The sequence below is a fragment of the Puntigrus tetrazona genome, chromosome 15 (assembly GCF_018831695.1).
Source record: "Puntigrus tetrazona isolate hp1 chromosome 15, ASM1883169v1, whole genome shotgun sequence".
NCBI classification, from domain to species: domain Eukaryota; kingdom Metazoa; phylum Chordata; class Actinopteri; order Cypriniformes; family Cyprinidae; genus Puntigrus; species Puntigrus tetrazona.
Genome location: NC_056713.1, coordinates 903,129 through 928,872, shown reverse-complemented (window position 1 = coordinate 928,872; position 25,744 = coordinate 903,129). Strand labels below are relative to the sequence as shown.

Genomic DNA, 25,744 nt, shown 5'->3' with positions numbered 1-25,744 from the left:
TGCTGTTTTTTTTTCACTGCTTATCAGGCCGGAACAAGCCATTCTGGGGCTGCCTGCATGGCTTGAATTTCATTAGCCTTCTAACAGAGCAGAGTAAACCTTGACCATATTGCCTCTTGGTTTCAAATCGGATGTACACATTCAGAAAAGAAACAGAATGAAAGATAGTGGAAAGGTAAACAACCCCCACCCCCAAAATGAAAAAAAAAAAAACAATATTTAGCTGAAAGCCTAAATGGACTGCCCGATAAGTGTAGAGAGGTAAATCAATTAGTAATAAAACTGATCTATGGTCATGTAATGAGTTCATAAAGCTTATGGAAAATTAGAGAAGAGACCACATGAGATCAAGTGGAGAGACAAAACAGGATGAGAGAAAATAAGAGAAGATCAAACGTTAAAATAAAAAGGCTAAATTAGAAAGAAGAGACAAGACAACATTAAAATGGACAAAATGATGGTGAGACGAAAAAACAAGACAAGAAGAAAACAAGAATACTAAAAGAATCATAGAAGATGGGGTAGAGATGAGAGGAGAGTCATCTCAATTATCAACGGAGTACCGCAAGGATTTGTCCTGGGTCCTCTGCTATATACTATATATCTCAACAAGACCAGATGACATTTCTAAATGATCTAAGATAACATTTTAAAAATGTAAAAGATTGGATGACTAATCATTTTCTCCTATTAAATTCAAAAAGACAGATAGTATGTATTGGACCAAAATAAACAAAAATGAACAGAATCTCTTGAATTACAATTTTCTACTAAACAGATGTATTTTTACTGTTACTTAGAAACATTGCCAAGCTATGAAACATGTTATCTATTTATGATGCAGAAAAGCTAATTCATGCATTCGTGACCTCTAGACTGGACTATTGTAATGTACTGCTAGCTGGTTGTCCTGCATCTTCAAAAAACAAGCTAAAGATAGTCCAAAATGCCAATGCTAGAGTGCTTACCAGGTCTAGAAAATATAATTATAGTACCCTATTTTAGAGTCTCTGCACTGGCTACATATTAAGTTCAAAATCAGTTACTAAATATTCTTTTACCATGCTAAAATCCAATCCGGTCCATAAGGGCACAAAACTCTGGAATTTCGGTAGGACCTCGGATAGCAAAGGAGGTAAAGCTTTTTCACATTTTGCCCCCAAACTGGAATAGCCTTCATTTTAGCCAAGAATTCAGATAATGCATCTAATATTTGTACTAGTTGTATCTGATGAAACACACATTAATATTCTTTAGCTTAGGTTGAACAAAATCGTTTTTGCTTGGATGGAACAGAAGCTACGCTAATTATTATTTGTTTCTCTGTTTCTGTAACTAAGAATTCCAACAAGTCAATCAAACCAAACAAAAAAAAAAAAAAAGGAGAAAAGATTAGAAGAGACCATACAAACAAAAAGTGAAGAGAGGAGACTAAAGAAAGTGAAACAAGAAATAGAAACTATGAAAACAGACCAGGAGGAGGTACAAAGCAAGAGAAATTGTAGACGAGACAAGATGAGATGAAAGAAGAACATTAAAGCGACAGAGACACATTGAGACAGGTGGAGACAAAGTTAAAAACAGACAAATTGGGAAGAGAGACAAGACAAAACGACAGGAAAAGAGAGACGAAAGGAGAAATACAAAATGAGAAGAGATGAGGGGAAAAAAGGAAAGATGAGATGAGACAAAATAAGAGAAAACTAAACTGAGATACAGTAAGAGACTAGATTAAAATGAAGAGACAACATAGAAAGTAACAGCCACAATTAGAAAAGATACTAGACAGAATGAGGAAAGGAGAGAAGATGAGACTTAAACATAAACAGATTCCTAAAAGTGATCCAGATTGTGAGTGCATTACCTCTGTGAAGCTTGATGTTCTCCACCGCCGGCAGTGTGTTCCTCCTGGGGATGACGGACACTGTGGAGACCTCTCCATTTTGAGCCCCCATGGATAGCGGGCTGCCCCACCGCGTCTCTGAGCCCTGGCTGGGTTTGGGAGGTCTAGGAGGAGGCGCATTTGTGGAGTCAGCACTGGATGGCATCAGGGCATTGTGGTTCTTATCAAACGATCGAGGGATCTGATAGACGGAACCAGGAACGCTGGGTAAATCATAGTTATCGAGGGCCCTCTGCTCATTGGTTTGGGGGGCTGCTAGAGTGTTATTGGGGGTCTTATAGGTGTAGACTTCATCTGATTCGAGCTCTGACGCCCCTTCAGAGCTGTAACCCCTGGGCAGAACATAGCAAGCGTCGCGTGAGTCGGTCCGCGAAGGGGGCTGCTGATTTTTGCCGGGTTTGGGAAGGCTGTAGAAACCGTGAAGCTGGGCGCCCATGCCATTCAGACAGTGAGAGAAACCGTGAGTGAGTCTCTGAACGGCTGAGTCACTGCCCACCAGAAGACTGCTGCGCGAGGCCTGCGAGAAACTGGCACTCCTTGGGGAACAAAGTGACATTGGTTCGTTATTTACGATGAGCAGTCAAACATTAGTTTATGATCATTTATTTTCTCACACAGTCTTTATTTAAAGAAAAAAATAATCTAATCTACAACAGCCAGACTATTATTAGCCTTTGCTATAAATAACACTAATCACTCATGCAAATGTTGACAAGGCAAACTATATTTACGACACGTTACTGACCGCAGGGTGAATCTTTTAATATCAACCACAATATAACATGTCAAAATGTCATAAATTAATTGAAAACGGAATCTAAATAACAATGTATTTGTCACGTGACCTCATTATGTTTATGCGTGGCATGCCGTTATCATCTTAGAGAGGAGTTTTTTTGTTTTTGCATTTTACATTTACTCACAACTCACACTAGAAATGGACATTGCATGGTCATTGCATCGTATTGCATTGTGGGATACAGTATTGCATGCAATGTGCTCTGCATAGTGCATATTTTGACAAATCAAATGTGCACAGTATTCTATAGCACATAAAAATTAAGTATAGAATTCTAATATGCTGGCTAAGGGGTCTTTAAAAATGTGTTATTTAATATCATTTAGTATTTTTATATTATTAATAGTGTAAAAACTTTTATTTGTGTTTCTCATTTTGCATTAATTTGATTAATCTCCCTTTTTAAATATATTTCAGTATTATTAATTTTATTACTTTTTAACTTAACAGTTTTTATATTCATTTCAGATTTTTATTCAATATTTGTATTTTATTTTAAATGAAAGAAAATGACTTTTAATACTTTCAGTTAACAATAACAGCACTGGATATAAGCACACACACAAAAAAAAACAAACTGTATTTGTGTAATGTTTAGATTTAACCACTGGAGGCAGTGGAGTTCTCTGTCTCACTGTTTCTGGCTTACAGAAGTTTTTTTATTTGATTTTAACGTCTGCTGTATACATGTACTGACTGTTATTGGATGATAATGTATGATGAATGTTTATGACACTCTATATTGGGTAGTGATGATGGATATCATGGGTATTCCCCCAGTAAAACTTGCACGCCTGGCACACATGGGATAACACAAATTTGTTTGCTTTCTGCAGGATTTAAATTAAACGAATGTGCGAAAAGACTTAGTTCGGGAGATGAAATAAATGGTAGGCATGGTAAACTTTGATGGCTTGATTATCCAGAGGCATTATAACACAATTTTGTTTCGTTTGGCGTTATTTCACCAGGATTATAATCAAAGGAAGTGAATCAGGGTGAAATGACTGATGAGCACATCCTGTAAGTGAATCCTTCTGCAAACACTACAATACTTCAATGCCTGCTCCTGAATTTGTAGGAAGGTCTCATAGGTGTTTGTTTGAAGCAAAACACTTTCGCTTATGACCTAATAACATCAATCCTAACCCTGCAGAGATGATCTCATATCCCAGATGACAAGAATTAAAACTGGTATATGTCTATACAGAGGGCAACATTTTACCCCAAATCCAAATGTTTTGAATGCTTTGCTTTGAGATGTTATTTTTATTTCAGTTTAGCATATTATATATCATTTCCTTATCGAAATGTTAAGTTAGAAAAATAATTTAGAAAAATTACTGTAATACAGATTGCTACGAAAGGCAGTACATCTATGTATGTTTAAATTATATAAACCAATATTCGGAGCGCAGTTTAGCTACCATTGAAAAATTCTGCAATGTAAAAAAAAAAAGAAAAAAAAGAAGAAGCTAGGGTCAGTCATTTATTGGCAGTTTTTTGAGATTTGTGTGCTTTTAACACACACTCTATTCTGTCTTTTATACGAACACCACCACAGCATCGACTTCCGATCCACTGGCATCAGCAACTATTTTCTATCATAATGGTTTATCAATATCCAGCATAATTTTCATTACATGATTTTTGATCTATGCTCGGTTCTCTAGAGATCATACATCAGTACATGACAGCTCTTTATATGAAGGATGATACGTGTCTGGATGCTGCTACCTTAAATAAAGAAGGCACTCTGCACAGATGAATATGTGTGTGAGACGGTTAAGGGAGCTTGACAAAAGCATTTCTCAAAAATGTTGTATTTTTTAACAAACATCATTATGCATTCATCCAGTTTAAATATTCACAGTTTTTTCGAGGGAATTGCACCATTTTACATCCTATCCTAAAAAAGTCTAATTATCTGATACTTTATCTGAGACTTATTGACCTTGCTTTTTTCTTCATGTTGAAATAAAGTGCTTCCAGTACTGCAGACAATATCTAGTTAGTTTTTTTCGGTCTGTAAGCTATAAAGGTTGTAATATGAGCACATCTCCAGAGAAAATACGGCTCTTACCGGGCACTCTCACTCTTGCGGCTCATGCACTGATGGAGAAAGAGGTAGTCCTGAGGAGCACTATTAGACAGAGTGCTGTGGGAGTGACGTACAGGTATGTCGAATGTGAAAAGCATCGGCTGGCTGGAGTGGGCGGGTACAGACGTTTTACGTTCACCAATCAGAGGTGCCAGAGAGCCACCTAGATCATTAGCCAAGGAGCGTGAAATGTGGGTGGTTGACGCTCTCTCATCTATAAGAAGAAACGAGAAAAACACACCTTTAGGAATTCGAATACACAACCAATGGAATTTAGAAAAGCAGCTTTGCTTTCATTTTAGTGAACCGAGAGTTCCTCTTTTACCTTGGGCAAACACTCAACACTGTCACAAAGGCAGCAGGACATTGATCATCTGAACGTGAGAAGTTCACCATATTTGCAACATGCTGCTTTTTTTTGGATCTATAAAGTTCAATAACACAAGCCACTTTCGTCCATTTTCTGGCAGTGATCAATGTAGTCACGAAAAAAGTCAATTAAGGCTTTTGGCCAGTAAAATCCATGCGTGCATTCCTAAATTCAGTCAATACAGACGTCCCATCTTTCTTCAGGATGAGCACTGAACGGGCATTCACAGAAGACTGCAAGAATTATTATTCTGAGGCTGCAAGTCAAGCCACTTGATTGGTATCTGTTTTTCTACGTCATCGCAGCGCTATGTGAACATCATGGCCTTTGCTTTGGGCTGTTTCTCTGTGACATCCCTGATTTGTACTGGATGGGTTAGCCAAAGAAAAATCTCAGGCCTCTGAACTTAAAATAGACCAGGCAGCGAGCCAAAACCAGGAAGTGCATATGACCCTCCTCCTACAACCCCTCCGATCTGCCCCTGAGAAGGGCAGAGAGTAAGAGAGGGAAAGAGAAAGACACACAGACAAAGAACTAGAGATAGAATGAGGAGGCGGATTGGGCGGAAAAGCAGGTCTACTGCACTTGCACTGTAGTACTGCATACTTGCAGCAATGAGGAGCAAAACATTTATCCACACATCCTGGGAATTGTTGGGCACATTACACATTGAACTATTGTGCTCTGTTCTAAAACTGATAAGCTTGTTGCCTACTACTCACAAAGGCAGCATTCTAACCATGAGAGAATTGGAATGCTCTATAGGCAACAACACGGCTAACATGCATCGCGCAAGTTCGAAGTACATGAGAGACTCAACTAGCACATGGCTAATTTTTTAAATAAGCTAATGGTAGCACAAGAATAACACAAATATTGAAATCCAAAGGTTTGATGTTACCATGTTGCTAAGTTAACAGGATAGCCACACAGTCACAGTCATATTCCCCATTTTTCTATAGCACTTTTATATATACAGACTATCAAAGCATCTTTACAATGATAAACATAAACATAACAGAATCAGTTTTGGAGAGGACTGGCAGTGAAGAAACAACATGGCAGAAGAAGTATCGTATTTCATTTGTCCATATTTAATTCATTCTACCCATATCCATATTATATAGAATGCACTTTTTAAGAGTCAGGAAATTAAGTTCAAATTTAAATGTTGTAGCTACCCTCATGGAACCGAATTTTATTCAAGTGTGCTATTAGTATACTTATTTTAAACTTATAATAGGCAAGTATACTTTTACTCTACTTTTTATGTAATTCCCAGAAATGGGATTTATGTACTTCTCAGAAACACACTTCAAATGTCTTTTAAGTATATTTGACTTGATTTGCAGTATACATATTCTGTACAGAATTTTCAAAAATTTGTTAAAAATGTTGTGTCTTTATTTCTTTTTAAATTTTTATTGAAATTTGCCCACATTCACCCCTAAATATGGATATAGTAGCTAACAAAAATACCTAAATAGGGACATAGCAATATAGTATGACGTAAAGTTCACTTAAAAAAACCTCATGAGTGTACTACTGAGATTATATTTTAAAGTGTGCTATTGTGCTATCAGTACACCTATAAGCTCACTTTTAGTATAGTTGCAGTACAAGCTAAAACACAGATGTAAACTAGTTGTTTACTCAAAGTTTACTACTGTTATACTTAAAGGTATACTTTTATATAATAGAAAGAATTGAAAAAAGTATTGAATTAGTACATTTACAAGTATGCTACTAGTACACTGTTATTTTTATATTTACTACATAAAATATACTTAAAATATAAAACTTAAAATAAACTTGAAGCACACTACTTATTGGTAAGCGTACTCAGACTATGTGCAGTATTTCGCATTCACTTCAAAGTCTGACATCACCATTTTGTTAAGTTAAAATGATATTCTAATGACTACAAAAATACAAGGCATGCACAGACAATACCGAGTTCCAAGAGTTTGCTGTTAACATGTGCTAAAGTTGTTAATGTAATACTCAAATAAGCTCAAAAATAAATAGCACATGCAAATACTGAAATCCAAGGGTTTGCGAGTAGCTTGTTGCTAAGCTAACATGATAAGCTCAAATAATACACAGAACACAAAGACGTGTTCAACTTTGGAAGTCACTATTTGTTTGTTCTATGTTGCTTCTGTGCTTCAAGTGTTTAGAGTAAGTTAATGTGATTCTTTAAAAAGCACAAACACTAGACAAAAGCTAAAAAAAAAACCACAAATGTTGTACTGTTAGTTAATTTGATCAGATTTTTGTTCATGTTTTGTGCTTTCAGTTCAAATCTAGTCATGTTTCTATGTTGTCTATTTTACTTTCAATCAAGCGTTTCCTGCTTTATGTTATTTGACTTCCTTTCTTTAGTTCCTATTTGCTTCTCGTGTTATATTTCAGTGGTTTGTTGTATTGAACTGTTTCATAGCTAATTGTGGTACTACCCAGTTTTTAGGGTGTTTGCACCGCAGGAACAAGAAACGATTTTAGCTCAGAGAACTATGTTTGGAGGAACTAAATTAGCTCCTTATTCAGAGTAGGTTCTAAAATAGTTTCCAGGAACTGTTGGTGATGTCAGTGTAAGCTGATTGGCTAAATGTGTACGAAAATTTAAAACGGCATGTAAACGACTCTTCACAGTTCTGGTTTGTCAATGAGGTCTGATTGACTACTAGGCTTGTGCATATAACGTGATAATAGTTTGGTACTGAGAATGCGACTGATTTTGGGTCATAAATAAGGCCAAAATTGCTGCCTGGGGCACAGGGAGAGATGTACAGAGAGAAGATAGAAGATAGCCCTTCTTTTTCCTGTTCTGAACAACAGAACACCATCAGGCCTGGCCACAGCTTCAGGGGTCTGCTGTAGGTCCTCAATTAGTCCATTGTTTCTCAGGAGCCCAAAGCTCCCAGGCTACATGAGGCAGAACTCCTCCAGTTGCTTTAGAGAGCTCTGTATATGAGTTCACTAACCGCCATTTCTGTATTGATTTGGTGGAGAAGTGCACTCTGTGACCCTCCTCTGAGAGCGGGAAAGTGAGACGGGGGAATGAGGTGCTCAGATTGAGAAGGTTTGCATCTGTCATGTAATATGGACTAATGCAATGAGCTAAAGGCATTTTAGTGCAGGGAATGACACACGGCTGCGTTGCGTTTGATTATCTTGAAGCTAATCACAAATGAATGACAAGTAATAAGGAGACCCAACCCATGAAAGACCCGTGATGGCTTAGTGGCAGAATTAGGATGAGTGATAGGCCTTCTGTTTTACATTGACTCAACCATGTCAAGGAAATAGGTTGTTGTTTTATTGACCTTAGTTTACAGAAATTGAAAAAAAGTCATAATATCATATCATAAATAACACATCCCTAATATCACAAATCTGTCATTTCATCAGAAAATGAATTGAACTATGAGTTGACTGAAAATGGCAACCTAAAATAAATAACACTAAATGAATGAATCAAGGTAAAATCAATAACCTGCATTTAGAAAATAGTGCCAATTTTTATTCCATTTAGAATTTAGAAAATGGAAACACAATTTCTATACATCTTGGTATTATACATGGATTAGATTTGAACATTTAAACTAAAAAAAGGTCTAATTTATAATTTATTCATATAGCCATATGGCAACCACCTAGCTCTTAAACAACAGAAATTCATAAACAGAACCTGATCAGGATACATTTTAAATACTCTTCAGATATAAAAAAAAGACCTAAAGAGTATTTTTTAATGACAATCTATAAAAAAACAACTCATTTTAATCAATTAGAAATTCTTAATTTAAACCTGTGAATAATCAAATAGTAAAGCTTAATCAATTAATAAAAATATATTTAATTTGAATATATGATATAATTTAAGATTTAGTTTTAAAACGATGAACAAGCATGGAACCCCACTGTAGCCTATATACATCACGTTTTGTGATATCGAGCAATCACAATCTAATGCAGTTAGTTTGCTGGGTCTCAGGAGTCCAAAATTAGTAGGCCCGGTGTGGAGAGCGGGACAAGGCAGCCTTTATCTTGATCTCATTTCCTGTCCATGTTGCCTCACTACGAAAGTCATCCAAGGACAATTGATAATGCGATATACATTGAATACAAAATTAGGCATGACCCAATTATAACATTTTATCTCGATGTAGGGAGAAAGAAAACATGAAAACACTATACTTTTAAGTTAAAAATGTAATACTGTTGGATATCAGAATGATTTCTGTGCTCCTTTAACCACAAACATTAGTATCATAACCAAAAAATCCAAGAGTGATATTAATAAAAGGCCTTTTGGAAGGAGCAACCAGGCTCACTTTCCTTCCAGAGTGGGTTTTTATGCCTGGCTGGTTAAAAGTGAAAAGCAATTTTCCTAACAGTGTCAGTGAGAGACAGTACTTAAGGAAAAGTGCCTTCAGGGGTCGAGGGCAGAGTCCAGAAAATTGACTTCAGTTATGACTTCTCCAACACGACCTACGGCCAGACAAGACAGCCTGTTATTGTCTCCGGGGTCCCATGAACGCTCAGACAACAATACGTCAAATCCCAAATGGCATGCCAGGAACCATTTGCATTCCTTAAATTGGGAGAATGCATTTTCCTTAATGAGATTGACGTCAGCCCTTAATAGCATCTCTGGTCATTTTGGGGTTACTCTTCAGCATAATGGAACGGCTTATCAGGGAACAACAATACTTGTGGTGTTACGGCCCATATGCGCTTATCTATTCTGCCTTCTAGTATGTTAGTGCCCATCATAGTAATTTCACTAACTGTATGAGTCAATCCATTTAACGAGGAACAGGAAAATCTATACTGCACCATTTTCTAAAATATTCAACTTTGGCACAATGTTTATGGGACTCACATTTAGAAGAGGTGCACTATTGCTTTCGGTGATTTATAGTTTTTGGCTGGTAGACAAAAAAGTAAATAAAATATTTAAATTTATAAAATTTATAAAAATATTTATTCATATTAGTTGAAATATAAAAAAAAAATACTACAGTGGTATATAATACTAAAATGTCACTGCACACAGGACGAAGACAATAAGCATGTTAACATTATTGTGAAAATCTGTGTAAAGCCAAACACAATTTTATGCTGCAATGACAACACAACACAAACAGTTCAAATAGTTTAGTTCACCAATGTTAACAGTTTTTCAAGGTTTTAGCAGCTTCCAATTTGTGCTTCAAAATTCTCAATGATTGCCTCCATCGAATTTCATTGTAAGTGTTCACCGTAACATTCAATTTGTTTCTTTCCTTAAAAACAAACAAACAAGGAAACAGTCATATTTATAGATCAGAAAATCAAAGCCTTCTTCTGCTAAAACTATCTTTAATTGGTAACATTTATGGTTATTAACTGGTCCAAGTTGGTCCAGATGGTGGATCAGCAGGACTACCATATGGTGAGGCTGGGGTCTAACTGGTTGACCATCTTGGTCAAGCTGGGTAGCACTGGTTAACCACTTCAGACAAACAACAATCAGCTACCATGTGCCAAAAACCACCTTATGCTTGTATGTTTTTAGATTCTATCTATGTCTTTACAAGCAACATATGGAAGCTATAACACAAATATCCACAATAATTTCAAACATATGCCGCAAAAGGAATCTATAGAGAAAGCTAGGTAGTCAAACCGAGAGAGAGGTCAATATGAGCATCATGTTCCAGTATTAGCCCCCAACCCCCTCTCATGCAGTCTCTGCGTCATGTGAGCGCTGCTCTGACCACACAGCAGCATCAATTAGACTCAGTAGCTCTGACTGATCAATTGGTGGGGCAGCCGTGCTTTGTCAGGCCCAATACATCATCTGGTTTGGGGTGATTTCATTCTTACAGGAGCTGCAGCCTCCAGTCTACGCTGCATTTCCTGCAGATGATACGCTAAAGCTAAGATACAAACAGAGGTCAGGAGAAAGCCACGGTTCACTGCAGACAGACAGTGTTTCATACAGACATGGACAGTGTTACCATCCTTAGCAGTTTTATGTACAGAAGTTGGCATTTTTTTCGTTGAAAATTAGACATATTAGCCAGTGTATAAAAAACAAGTACTATTTGACTGCCGTAATGAACATTTTTACACATTTAATAATACTAATTAAATCCACATTTTAATAATTGCCTTATAACATAAAAACACAACCATAATATATTTTTTTATTGCATTTACTCGATTTTTAAATGCACCTAAAATTCTTCAATAGCAGGTGCCGTCACACTTTATTTTGATGTGTTTTTATTTATTTTTTGTATTTTTTGCGATTATTATTATTATATAAAAAAAAAAGGTCATGCATGCATCATGTAAAAAATTCACGGCGGTTTGAATCCTGTATTTAAATTTTTTATATATTTCTTGGGACAGTTGTGCGTGTGTTTTATGTATATTTCCATATTTTCATATATCAAACAAACTACAACAACAAAATAGATTGGCGCTTCCCTTTTTGGCTGATATCCCTTTTAAGTTTTGGGTTGCAGACGTCTTTTTACATTGACTTTAAGCCGAACAAAGCTTCCTTTTTAAGTGTCTCATCTTAAAATGAATGCATTTTGGGCTGGGTCTTGATGATCTCATTGTGTTTTTAACGTTATTTAGTACATCCTAGCAACCCCAGTTATGGACAACATGAGCTATAGTACATTCTTGAAGCCGGTAACTGGAAAATGCAAGCGTTCGTGTCGAGGGAACAGTATAACTTCACTTTCTATCATCCCTTAAGTATAATCTGGAGTGGGAGAGTTTTGCCTGTTCTGCCATCTTCACACCTGGCATTTGTCTTCGAATAGAAAAAGCAGCCTCTCAAACCCACAATGTTAGACGAATACTGAATATGATTACTGCAAGTAATCTTTCGAGCAGATGTTACAGCCTAACGGGACGGGCGTCATCAGAAGAGATTGTATTTGTTTCCAGTTGTCATTGTCCGAACAAGCCCTCTTTCATCTCATTTTGTTTGGTCAGGAATCGCAAAGGCTTTTGTGCTGAGGTGGCGAATTTGGACAGATTTCATTTGAGCTCACTTCGACATTTCGGGTTCGCCTGCGACACAGCCGAGGGGTAATTAATCACCACGGACAAAATAGAGGAAAAAAGCACCGAGCGTTAGGAAGTGATTCCAAAGCAAGGCAAGACACGACCATTGAGGCGCTTGGCAGCTAAAAAAGGCGACTGTTTATGCAGGAGAATCAACACACGGAGAAGTCCTGTGCCACACACAGTGTGTTTTGACTGAACATAAGCTCATGAATGAAAAGGTAAACAGTGTAAAACGTGAGAGCCGATTCTGACATGAAGTGCCTTTAGAGGAACAGAGTGTACTTGAATACTGTGTCTTGCTTAGTCTCATCTGCTGACATTACCCTCAGCTATAGATAACGGTGAAGGTTAAGATTAAGGAAATGGAAATTCATTTTCTCTTCTGCAACTACTGTAAATTGGTTTACAGTTTAAAGGGTTGCCTCACGCGAAAAAATGTTATTCTGTCATCATTTACTCAGCGTCGAACATGTAAGAAATCTGAAATCTGAGAGATGCCCATCACTTATAGCAGTCTATGGATTCATATGAATGTTCATCATATAAGGCAAATGATCATTTTTAAAAATTTGGACTAAACTCCTTAATTGGATATGGATTCATTTTACAATCTATTTATGAACTTTTTACATTTTTTAAGATATTTTTTTTACATCAAAGTGATAGTTGTGCCAACTGTCAAAAGGAGAACAGATATATAATATATATAATTTGTATATAAAAATTATAATATTATATAGTGAATGCAATTATTTCATGGGATCAGGACCCATCACAGCTAGCACTGAACCTGAATCTCTCATATGAGCACCAAAGCTCATGAGTCTGAATCATGTTCACTATACAGTTAGGCCGCTACCTTTGCCTTACATTCGTATAGGTTTTAGGCAGTCACCAGTTAATGAGCTTACAGTGTGATAAATAGAGAATTTGGCTATTTTCTTATGAGAGGCCAGGTGTCTCATTCACGGGAAAGGGAATAGCTGGAATTCTTCAGAGCTCGGTGATGTAAACGCCGCTATGATTGATAGAGGCTCTCTGCTCTTTCCATTTTCATTTTGACTCGCTTTTCATCCCCTCCTGGTAGCCAAGACAGATTTACATAAAGATCTACGAGCACACCAAGCGCAGAGCAAAATTACATCCGTCATTTCATACGTCAGTGACATAAATGTGATAACTGTGCTATTTCTGTACGGATGATCTCACCGGGCATTAACGGCCAAAGGTAATACGCCTGAGAATGTGGACTCGATCAAGTCTCAACGAAGACTCTATTATTTGAAAGTGCTCTGAGAAGTAAACACACTCTAGGCTGCATCTGAAATAACATTCTCTCCGCAAAGGCGTTGATTTTAAATAAGTATATCGTTTTCTTATAATAACAAAATACACTGCGTGTAGCATGAATGAAATGTGAAAGCGCCGCATTCGTTTATGTAGTCATCGTCATGTGACCTTCACGACTCCTGTCTCTTAGCCTCACGGGACAGTAAAGTGTCCATCAGATGTGCACTTCAGAACATCAACAGTAGACCATCCAGGTACTTATCACTTTCTGTTTTATGAATATCGTGAATTTAGTGACACAACTCATCAAATACAGTTTATTGTCTGTACTACATAGTAGGAACATGGTAGTAAAAACTATATATTACATAAAAAAAAACTAAACAACCAGATGCCTAATCAAAATGAAAACCTGATCCAAACCTGGCCCACAATCCATGAGGTTGCCAGAACCTATTGGGCTCGGATCAGGTAACGGAGTTGAAGTACGCTGCTATAGCGATTAGCACGGGGATTCTGGGATGCTGAGCAGCGGAGCGCTGAGTGGCATCAGCAATCTGACCCCAAAGCAGCATGGCGTCTCGTTATTTCAACAAAAATCGATAAGATTGAAGGGCATTTTGTGTGTGTATTTGGGAGGGGCTGTTCTCATGCTGCACTGGGCTGGGTTGCCCTTGTCTAACCTTGGTGTTTGTCCCATGAGCAGCTTGCCATCCCATCCCCATGCACCCCAGCCAAAACCTGACAGACAGATCAGAGCATCGATAACAGCCTGCTGCTGTCGCACCATCCCCCACTGGAGCACACACACACACACACACACACACACTGTCTTACTAAAAGGACCTGTGGTCTTACCATGCATCACAAACATAAAATGCATTTGCAAATGCATTAATAAACATACTAGCAAGTAGAAAGCTATCTGACTCAATAATTAGTTTTATTTTTGATACGGTGATGGCCAAAGTTATTATAACACTACTATTTCCACCATCTAAAAATGGTTTTAAGTCAGTTATTTCTATGTTTTGCTGTAGCGTGTGAACAAACTGAGACAGACTCAATTCACAAGAACTGCGGAGAACAATGTCTTCAAGACGCTTCAAGAAACCTACCTGCAAAGCTACAGTACTTGTTTTAGACACTTGTGTAAAAATGCTGTAAAATGAATAGATTTTCTTCATCAGTTAACTTCTATTACCGACATTACATAAACCTTTTGTGTGAGCATCCTCTGCAGCTTTTGCCCTTTTTATTTTGGCTACCTCTGTATATATATTTATTAAAAAATGTAAGTTATTCATAGACTTTATTTATGACATTTCAAATCTACTGTATTGATTAGTCAAAGATTATTATTAAATTAACAATTTTTCCAACTTGATAAAAGTGGGGCAAACTAGTAAATTGTAGAAATCCTGTTTTTTAAAAGTATTAAAGATTAGCTTTTTAAAAAGTAGCTTTTATTTCAATTGTTACAATTTCATTAGTTTTATGATTTTTTTATGCTTTTGTAATTTAAAAAAATATATTTACAGTTTAAGTATTATTTTTTGTTTCATTAATTTTATTACCGATTTTTCAAATTTTCTGTTTTTTTATCTAATATTTATTTTTTAATTTTAAAATCAGTTTGATTAACTTTTTTAACGTCTTTTTTTTTCATTAACAACGCTATTTAAAATAGTTTTTATCTTTGCCCCACTGTCTTTGATTATATTACTGTCTCCAAAATATAATTTTTTGTGCTACTCAGAATAAAGACAGCCATATTACTCATACAAGCACTTCAGTAAACACTTACTGTGAAAATGAAACCTGGAGGCAGACACTTGGGCAGACAGATAAGAGTCACGTCAGACTTAAGCGCTGAATCATTGTTTTGGCTACACAGAGTCACAGCACCGCAGGCCTTAACTTCAACCAGCAATGTCTATTTCAAAATCCACAGACAAAATAGCTTACTATCCTACTAACCAAGGGAATCCCCAAAGCTTCCCAATGGACAGGGTTTGAAATGTTACTGCTTTTCCTTTTTTCTTTAATTTGATGCCAGCTAAATACAAATAAAGGGGGAAAAACTTTTTTTGTGTGTTTATTCCCCACGTGGGGAACACTTTTTTTTACCCCAGACAATCAGATAGTTTTGTTTATGTTCAGGTTGTGAGTATATCCTGATAAATCGTGGCATATACAGACATAACAGCACTTTAAACGACTAACAAAAGACGCATTCATCAAAGAAAAGCAAAAGGCATACACCCATGTACCATCAAAATCAACATGAAATGGTGTTCACAGCAGACTTTACAACTGCACTCTGGTGTGTCTGATTGAAACAGGATATTCAACGGAAAAAAATGTGGGAAGAGGCTTAATTTTATACACTGGGAGTTGATTAGATTGTGGGAGTTGCAGAACATAGCAAGGTGTAAAAAAAAAAGTATTTTGTTTAACTATAAGTCTTTTGCAGAATTGTTCATTCATATACTTTCCTTTTAAAATTCTGGCTTCAGATGCGAAAATGCAGAAAATCAAACCTGACCCCAATTTTGTAATGACGGATTGACAAAGAAGACAACCATAACCATAAGAAGACAAAATGGATTTAAAAATACAATACAATCTTCACTGGTAGACATAAAGGTCGAATCAATGCAGCCAGCTTTAAAAAGAGCTAAAGAATCCTCCAATGTCTGCTGCACCACCTACACCATTCAAACATTGGTGTATCCTCGGTGTGGAAGATATTGGTAAGAACATGTTCAAAGATCTCCTGCTGTTCTGCTACTACAGAGGTCACGACCTCAGAAATCAGCTGGGACACTTTCATCAAAGAGAAAAAAACTGCAAGCTGGACTCCTCAAACGACTTTTTCTCGTGTAAAACCCAAAAACGTCTTCGTGTTTTCACTTCACAATAACGCTGGATATAGGACATGAGACATCAAGCAGTCCATTACCTGCTCATTAGTGAACGTTATTTATTTATGACTTTACGGCCTCCAATTGAGCGCTGCGGAGATGACATATTTTTGCAGGCCTATTTAGCATTCCTTTCCTCAACACAGAACCAATAGAATTTTTGCACTATTGGCTTTTTGCGGATAGCAAAAATATCAGCCGAGTAACTCGCCTTAGCTCACGATATAACTACAGAAGACTCAAGTTTCAAATAGGAAAAATATTAAAACTCTTTGGTCATTTTTGAACGCGATGCTAATAGTCTAATTGGATTCAATGATCTATGCTAAGCTTTAAAAGTGCTATCCGCACTCAGAGATCGGCTGAATGGATCCGAAAACGGTAAAACTCATATTTTTAACTTTGGGGGAGCTTGAGAATGAGCCTATTTCCAAATAAGTGATCCTTTAAAATTAGTCCCAAACTGTATTATATTGACGTCAACATGAAACATTAGCATACTGCTCGCCTGCTTGCTGGTGCTTTGAGCACTGGCCTGAATGAAAATGCAAATTCATTTTTCACCATTAGGTGGTAAAAATGTCGTTTTCCCCCGGTAACGCTGTACACAAAGCAAAGCTAAATACAGAACACTGGTTTTCCTATTTCCCCCATATATTTTGACTTATTTCAAAGAAAAAAAAATACCAAAAAATTACAAATGTTTATTAACACTAAACATTACTTAAAATATACCTATAAGTATACCAACAAAGCACAAATTAACTTAAAATAAATAAGTTAGGAAAGTCTGGCCATTTTTGAATCAGGCATGTATATTTTTAGCTTATTTACTAAACGCTTGAGGATATTTCTTGAATTCAGTCATCAACCAGCAACATCCACCCTTCCTCTTCTCATCGGAGACATGAAACGCAGTGCTAAACAGTCTCTCGATGTCTTTCTCTGACACTTTTAAATGCCTTTACAGCCAACATATTTGCGGCTAAACACCAAAAGAGCAGTTATTTGCTATTTTCAGCCAAACCTTTTCAGTTGCTGAATATTCGGTGCATGCCTAATTTTTTGACCTTTTTTTTGACCTTTTGATATTTTGACGAATATCAACCAAAAAAATTAACCTTTCATTAGCCATAATAGGGGAATTTTTCAAAACATTTTCCCTTAAGTATGTTTTTGAAGTAGAACGGTTTGTAAGAGCATGACATATAAACAAAGCAAGGCTTTGAAAATGACTTTTTTCTGGGTTTTGGCCTACAAAAATAAGTCATGACCGCAGCGCTCAGTGTATAGGAGACCAACACGCAGCTAAAACTGGAGAGCAGACGTCTGTTCTCCAGTGGCCAGACACTTTACTGACACCATTCAATCTGCTGGACCTGGATTTCTGTGGAAACTTGCACGGACACAGAGGGGTGAGGACATTGAAAAACTGTGATAAGTTTTATACTCTGTGCTGTCAAAAGATTAATCACGATAAATCACGACCAAAATAAATGTTTTTGTTTACATCATATATGTGTGTATACTGTGTGTATTTATAATGTATATATAAATACGCACACATACGGTATATATATTTAGAATTTTCTGTATATATTTATATTAATGTTACTGATGGTATGTAATATTTAAAATGTATAAACATAACATTTTTATTTTTTAAATAAAATACATTCATGTATCATTTGACAGCACTACCAAAAATTCTGTAAAACATTAATATTGTACATTTAACAATATTGTTTTTTATTTTAATATACTTTAAAATGATAATGTTTCATTTTTAGTAATAATTTTTTCCCCTGTGATGAATTCTCAGCATCAATTTTTTTGTCAGATAATTCTATAGAAATCATTATTATAATCAACATCGTGAAGATTATAATCATAATCATAATGCGCTGGCTTGCTGCACAAGAAACATTTATTATTTTGATCAACTTTAAACAGTGCAATAAAATGAATTTATTCACATTTTTGATCAATTTAATGTTTTGCCTAATAAAACGAGCAATTTATTTTACAAATAGGAGAAAAATGATTGTAAAAAGATACGTTGACCTCAATAATTTTACTATTAAAGGATGCATTTTCCTTTGTATTTCATCTGCCGTGACTGTTGTGTGACATTTCAGTCATGTGACATAAAATTAGCTACGCTTAATACACATCGGCGCTCAACCACTCAGAATTACAGAATCAGACTCCATTTATTTGCGCTTGACACACTTTTGTTTGGTTCCCTTGAACCATCACATGTGCAGTTCACGTCCTCAAAGCTCCAGCAAAGCTCGATGCACTGCCGACCGGCTATCAATGCTAACTTCCTCTGAGGCAAATGGGTCTCTCCCATTTTTCATGCTCACAGCGCAGCTGACAACTTGATACTTGCTCGGGGAAAAGAGAGGTCGAGTGCGTTTTCTAGGGAGGGGAGCAGAGCCGCTCTGATCTACGCTGCAGTTAAGCTGTGTATTTCATTCTCTAGGAGTCTGTGGTAGAATCTCATAAAAAAATGTTTCTGTTTTAAATCAGCCTTTACTGGTTTGTGTAAGAACACAGAATGTCACGGCCAGCTGGGGTCTTCACATCTGGACCTATGAGAAACATGTGGGTTTTGGAGGGTATTTTATGACAAGGGTCATTCTAAAACATTAGTAATATTTGTGGTCTTTATATATTATAATAGTCAAGATATAGCTGATGTTTTTAATGCAGTAATTTTTCTAAAGCGAATGAACAAAATCCAGTAACATTTGTAAGACAATTTTATAGTATTTAATACATTACTAGTATTCATTTAATTTTAGAATTTTAAAAGAAATTATAAAATGGAAAAAATCTACTTTTGTATTTATTCGCTGTTATTTTTTTAGAATTCGGTTCAAAATAAAATAAAGTAGTACTTTATGTAGTACTTTAGGTTTATGTTTTGTTTTCATCAGATGTCAGTGCAGTCAAAATATGTAAATAGATACAATTAATTAATTAATTAAATGCTTGCCCATTAATCTAGTATTCATTTCATTAGATTATTTTATTCATATAATTATAAAACAAACAACAGCCATTATTTTGTATTTATTCTTTCTGCATTTAGAATTGAATTCATTAAAAAATAAAATAATATTATCTGATAATGTCAGTGCATAAATAAATAAATAATCAATAAATAAATTAATGTTTTCATTAAATTTATTATATATTTTCATTAAGAAAAGTATGAAATGAAAATAAAAGCTACTTTTTTTTATATTTATTCTCTCAGTAGTTTTAGAGTTTTTATAAATTTCACAGAAGGTGAGTAGGCAGGCTGAGGGTGTATTTGTATGAGCAGCGTGACCCGAAGTCAAGCACTGCTGGCTGGCCCGCTGAAAAAGGTCAGATAAGGTTCTCATGCTTTGGTCAGTGACTGCCAAAAAATGTGCATGACTTTCTCATTACCAAGACCGTCGACCTCTATTGCTCATCGAATGAAAATGTACACACCTCAGTGCGTGGAAACTGATCTTTTAGCAGGAGAACATGGAGCATATAATACAGTGATATCTAGGACACTTGCTGCAGTTAATGTATACCCCCTAAAGACCACATATCATCCATCACACATCAATAATACAATGGATAACAAAAATCTGTGTGAAATTAGTTCAAGGGAGAATCTTTTTTTTAAAAGACACACAATACAGAGAGAACAGTCTTGCACTGCTCTAGATAATAAAGATGATTTGAGTGATAATTGTGTATATTAAAGTTGCCACACCTTTATAGCAATAATCATCAATGATGCTGTTCATGAATAGCATCGCAAACATCGATTGTTCGCTCAATTTCAGCCTCTCTCTAAAATTACAATATAACATAGTGTATATTAATGCATAGATAATTTTTTCCGCTTATTTGGATTTCAGTATCTTATTTTACGGTAAAAAAATGCACTTGAACTAATATAAGCTGACAGATCCCACAATGATAAAGTCCTCAAAAATGACCAGCGTTTAACTCGAACAAACACAAACACCATGCCTGCAATAATGGGCAGCGTTCCCTCTCTTTCTTTAACAAAACAAAAAGGGAAAAAAAAAATCAATAAACCTTTCAGACACTGCATCCATTTGGCAAGGCCGGTCCAGCCCAACTTTCTCGAATAACAGAGAGAGAGAGAAAAAAAGGAAAGCAGTAAGATATGGAATCGGGTTCCTTGTGATTGTTTTCTATCTGTCGTTCGTTCAGCTCAGAGAAAAAATAGCCCACTGTTACTGTAAAACCACAGATAATGGTAAACTGACATCGCCTATAGCTGAAGTTAAATAACAGGCAGCATAATGTGGCCCAGGATGTTCCTCTTACCGTGATGGTTGTCCTCTGACTGGTTGAAGCCGCACAGCTGGCAGATGGAGCGCACCCAGCGGTTCATCTCCTCCTCTGTCTCTGCCACCAGGTAGAAGGTTCTCTCGGCCGTCTTGATGTCGAACACGAAGCTGTCCTGGAACTCTTTGCGTTTGAAGGTGAGGCCGGCGTCCACCTGCTCGCAGCAGTGCAGGTCAATGATGCGAATGGGCTTTTTGGCATGGTCGCTCTTGTAGTACTCAAGAACATCCGGGTCTCCGCTCATTCGCCCGCTGCGGAGGATAAACCAGCGCTTCTTCCAAGCCTACAGACACAGCATTAACAACAACGGAAGGATTGAAGTTAACAAACAAAATACACAGACAGACAGAAAGACTTCAAGATAGATAGATCTATATGTCTAAATATATATATATATATATATATATATATATATATATATATATATATATATATATATATATATATATATATATATCCTTTTGAATATATGATGCCTTTTCAGGATTCTTTGATTAATAGACAATCCAACAAAATCACAATAATTGTCTTCACTGTCACGTTTGATCAAAATAATGAATATTTGCTAAGAAGTATTAATATTTCTTCATTTAAAACAAATGTAGTCTAAGTCAGTGCATATGTAAAACTGTATATATATATATATATATATATATATATATGGAACTATTATATATATAGTTATATAATGCTTCTATAATGACAGTTCAATCCTTTTGTAACATATACAATAACTAAAAAAAATTTCTTTATACAGTATATTTGACTGAAAAAAATGACAACATAAGATATTATTCATTCTTTTTGTAGCAGTACACCAAAAAAATTCTTATCTGGTTTTATTATGATCCTTTCGTAACAGTTTATTACAATTTTAGGATCTTTCTCATTTTATTCAATAAAAGAGAAATATCTAACAACATATGAAGCCTTTTAACCTAAAGTGCTCATTCAAAATAACAGTTAAATAAGTCTTCAGTTTGTGTTTGGTTAACACTGATCAAAACCAAGATTGGGATCCAAGTGTTTCTGCGGGTGTGTGTTCCATTTTGTGTGTAAGTGTGTGTGTGTGTGTGTGTGTGAGCAGCTTATTTGAGACAGGTGCTACTCCCACACACTGTTTCCTGCTTAGATAGAGCTTTAAGGGGGAAACAAACACACACACACATACACACACACACACACACACACGCACGCACACTCAGAGATACACTGCATGAACTCCATTATGGCAACTGCAACAATGGCGCGCACACACCTGCTAGTCTACTGTTTGATGATCCAGTCACACTATACTACTTGAACAAACACAAATACAAGGATTCCCACTTGTGTACAAACACACAGGTGCTTCAGGCGTAGTAGTTGGGAATTTCCCTGATCTGAATGTAAATGACTCTTCTGCTTTAACCGCACGTAACAGAGTAACACAGTACTTATAAATAATACAAATAATACGTTTAAATGAATAAATATTACATTTTGAAACATTTAGATGTCCTGTGTATAGAGTTATTTCCACTCTGAGAGAAAAAGTAGATAAAGCAAGAGCCGGATGATGGAAATAGGTTCTATGGCCCAATGCCAGAAATTTACTTCCGCCCTATATCGCTCGCTTACTCTCTCGCTCTCTCTCTCTGCGGCTCTTGCTGACACACAGGATCCCACAGGCTCTCTTTCTTCCATCAACACTGACACACACACACACACACACACACACAGAGCCACCTCCGCCACCAAACCAAGGAACCAAGGACACTGTTTCCACTAAGCGCTACACCCCCGCTCTTCCCGGTCCTGCATCCAGCCTCACTGTCCGACAGGAAGCGGAAAATGGATCCCACTACACATCCTGTGTTTTCTCAAGCCTGCTGTTGACCTACCCCTCACATCGCTCCTCTCACTCCAGCCGGGCCTGAGACACTAGTACACTGCTTACTGCACACTAACTAATATTCACTGCACACTGACTAGTATTTCAAAAAAAAGAAAGGATACGAAACACTATGCAATATGCATAGAAATATTTAAAATGTTATTGCATTATAGTTGTTCTACTACCTCGCGTTTAGTTTAGCGAAACAAATGGGTTGCAAAGCACTGAAAAAGTTACAAAAATAGGAATTTTTAGAAACAGGAAACAGGTTTTTTTCTACATCTGTTATTATCAATGTTGAAAACTACTTAATGTTTTTTTGTGAAACCATAATGTTATTTGTTCATATATATATATATATATATATATATATATATATATATATATATATATATATATATATATATATATAGTATATAATTTGAAAAAATATTTACATTTATATATTTATATATTTATATTCTTATATTTTATATCATACATAAATATAATATATAAACAAAATATATTTTCTTAAATATATACATAAAGATATAAAAACTACTTAGTGACAAAATGCTTCTGGACATCTGTTTTTCTTATTTGGTATTAATGTGCTCCTTTTAATTAAATGCTAACTTCTTGTGTCATTTTACTGCTAATGAAAATGCTGATTATGAAAAAGGGGTTGTGAACGTAAGAATTTTTTTTTTTATCATCCAACAGAAAATCTGCATACTGTGCACAGTATACTGTGTACTACAGAAATAGTAATTTGTTGGTACACCACATTATCATATCACTGCTGTACCCCTGAATGTGACCACCATCAGATCACCGAGAAGTGAGGATGTGCTGACAGGTTTCTGTCCTGCTGTTCGAGCAAAACAGGAAATTAACACTGCCTCCAAATTTAGATATAGTATAGTGGTAAATATCTGAAAACTGAAGCTGTTTTCTGCTCTGATATGACTTCTTGTTAAGCTTCGGCTTATACTTTAAACTGATTCACATGCCTGCAAACTTTTTGTTAGACAGTCCATTACATTTTATATGATACACATGCACACTTCCTCTGCAAATATATACATAAGGGTTTCCACTCACGCACGAACACACAGGTGCTTCATGCGTACTACTTGGGAATTTCCCTTCTCTGAATGTAAATTGACATGCAACACAAATGTAATGATATAGCTAAAAATGGTCATTCCCTTCAACTATAGTAGTAGTAGTAGTAGTAGTAGTAGTAGGAGTAAGAGTAGTAGGAGGAGAAGTAGTAGTTGATGTAGTAGTAGGAGGAGGAGGAGGAGAAGTAAGAGTAGTAGTTGTTGTAGTAGTAGTTCTAGTAGTAGAAGTTGTAGTAGAAGTAGGAGTAAGAGTAGTAGTAGTAGTAGTAGTAGTAGTAGTAGCAGGTGAAGTAGTAGTAGTAGTAGTAGTAGTAGGAGGAGGAGGAGGAGGAGGAGTAAGAGTAGTAGGAGGAGAAGTAGTAGTTGATATAGTAGTAGTAGTAGGAGGAGTCTTAGTAGTAATAGGAATAAGAATAGTAGGAGGAAAAATAGTAGTTGATGTAGTAGTAGTAGTAGTAGTAGTGGTAGGAGTCTTAGTAGTAGTAGTAGGAGGAGGAGGAGGAGGAGGAGTAAGAGTAGTAGTAGGTGAAGTAGTAGTTGATGTGGTAGTAGTAGTACTACTAGTAGTAGTAGTAGTAGGAAGAGGAGGAGAAGGAGGAGTAAGAGCAGTAGTAGTAGTAGTAGTAGTAGTAGTAGGTAAAGTAGTAGTTGATGTAGTAGTAGTAGTAGTAAGAGTCTTAGTAGTAGTAGGAGGAGGAGGAGTAAGGGTAGTAGTAGTAGTAGTAGGAGGAGGAGGAGGAGGGGAGTGGTATTAGTAGTAGTAGTTGTAGCAATAGTAGTAGTGGTTTAATATTGCTTTATACATAAATATAAATCTATTCGATCTAAATGAATATTAAATTGACAGCCCTAGTTATTATGCTAAAGCAGAAAGCCACATTGATCAGAACAGATTATCAGATGAGATCAAAGACTTCCGCAGTACTGTGAAATAATTTCCAGCAATAACAACCTGTTATTTCTATTTCTGATTCATCAGACAAGATCAAACCTCTAGCCAGAAAACAAACAGTCTCTCCATGTTCCCTGTGTGTATTTCTTGCAGACTGATAAATGACAAACATCACAGTCTACACACAGCTGAGAGAGCAGCAACACTTTATCAACACTTCAACACTAAAGCTCAGAACAGCAGGACTGTTACCAATAATGAACATCTGTTATGGGAAACAAATCATGTTTCTTTCTGACAATAATAGTCTTCAAAACATTTTTAAGTTTATTATTATTTAATTTTTTACTCCAAGTGCAACAATGTGAACATGGTATAAGTATTTAAAATTGCAATCAGTGTTTACATTTTAAAGAACATAACAGTTTGCTTATTCATCAGAAAATAATTCAAGAAATGTAGAATTTCATCCCTTGCTCACCAGTGGATTCTCTGCAGTGAATGGGTGCCGTCAGAATAAGAGTCCAAACACAATAATCACAAGCAATTAACACTAATCCCCATCAATTAACGTCTTGTGAAGTAAAAAGCAGCTTGTTTAATAAACGAATCCATCAAATCATTTTAACTTAACTGTTACTCACTGCTAAAAAAATACCAGTCACCTATCCATAATATTGCTTGGAATATTGTATATAAGGAATTATGCACAGATCTTTATACGTGAAATATGGTGGTGCATGGATTATAATGTAAGAGCACCACAGAAGGTGGACTTTTACACTGGAGGAAGTGCTATTATGGATTATGGACGCATATTTTGGCAAGATCATTGCATTTTTTTGAAAGAGCTGTTTGACGGCATCCATCCAATGCAGATGATCCAATAGTGAGCAAGTGATGTATATTTCTCAAAATGTCAAAACTTATTTACATCTTGGAAGGCTTGAGGGTGAATACATATTATATTTCAGCAAATTATAATTTCTGGGTGAACTATTCCTTTATTAATAGTATAATATC

The 25,744-nt window shown here is 36.0% G+C and overlaps 1 protein-coding gene across 2 annotated transcripts in view; it reads right to left on the bottom strand.

The window, feature by feature from the left end:
* The window catches only part of gab2 (GRB2-associated binding protein 2), a 55,696-nt gene that overhangs the window by 7,575 nt on the left and 22,377 nt on the right, over positions 1 to 25,744 (bottom strand). For both annotated transcript variants that reach the window (XM_043258925.1, XM_043258926.1), the window contains exons 2-4: positions 20,824 to 21,127; positions 4,786 to 5,017; positions 1,865 to 2,439 (exon numbers count right to left, since the gene is read on the bottom strand). In XM_043258925.1, the coding sequence (XP_043114860.1) occupies positions 1,865 to 2,439; positions 4,786 to 5,017; positions 20,824 to 21,127 (1,111 nt within the window). The remainder of the gene's footprint in view (positions 1 to 1,864; positions 2,440 to 4,785; positions 5,018 to 20,823; positions 21,128 to 25,744) is intronic.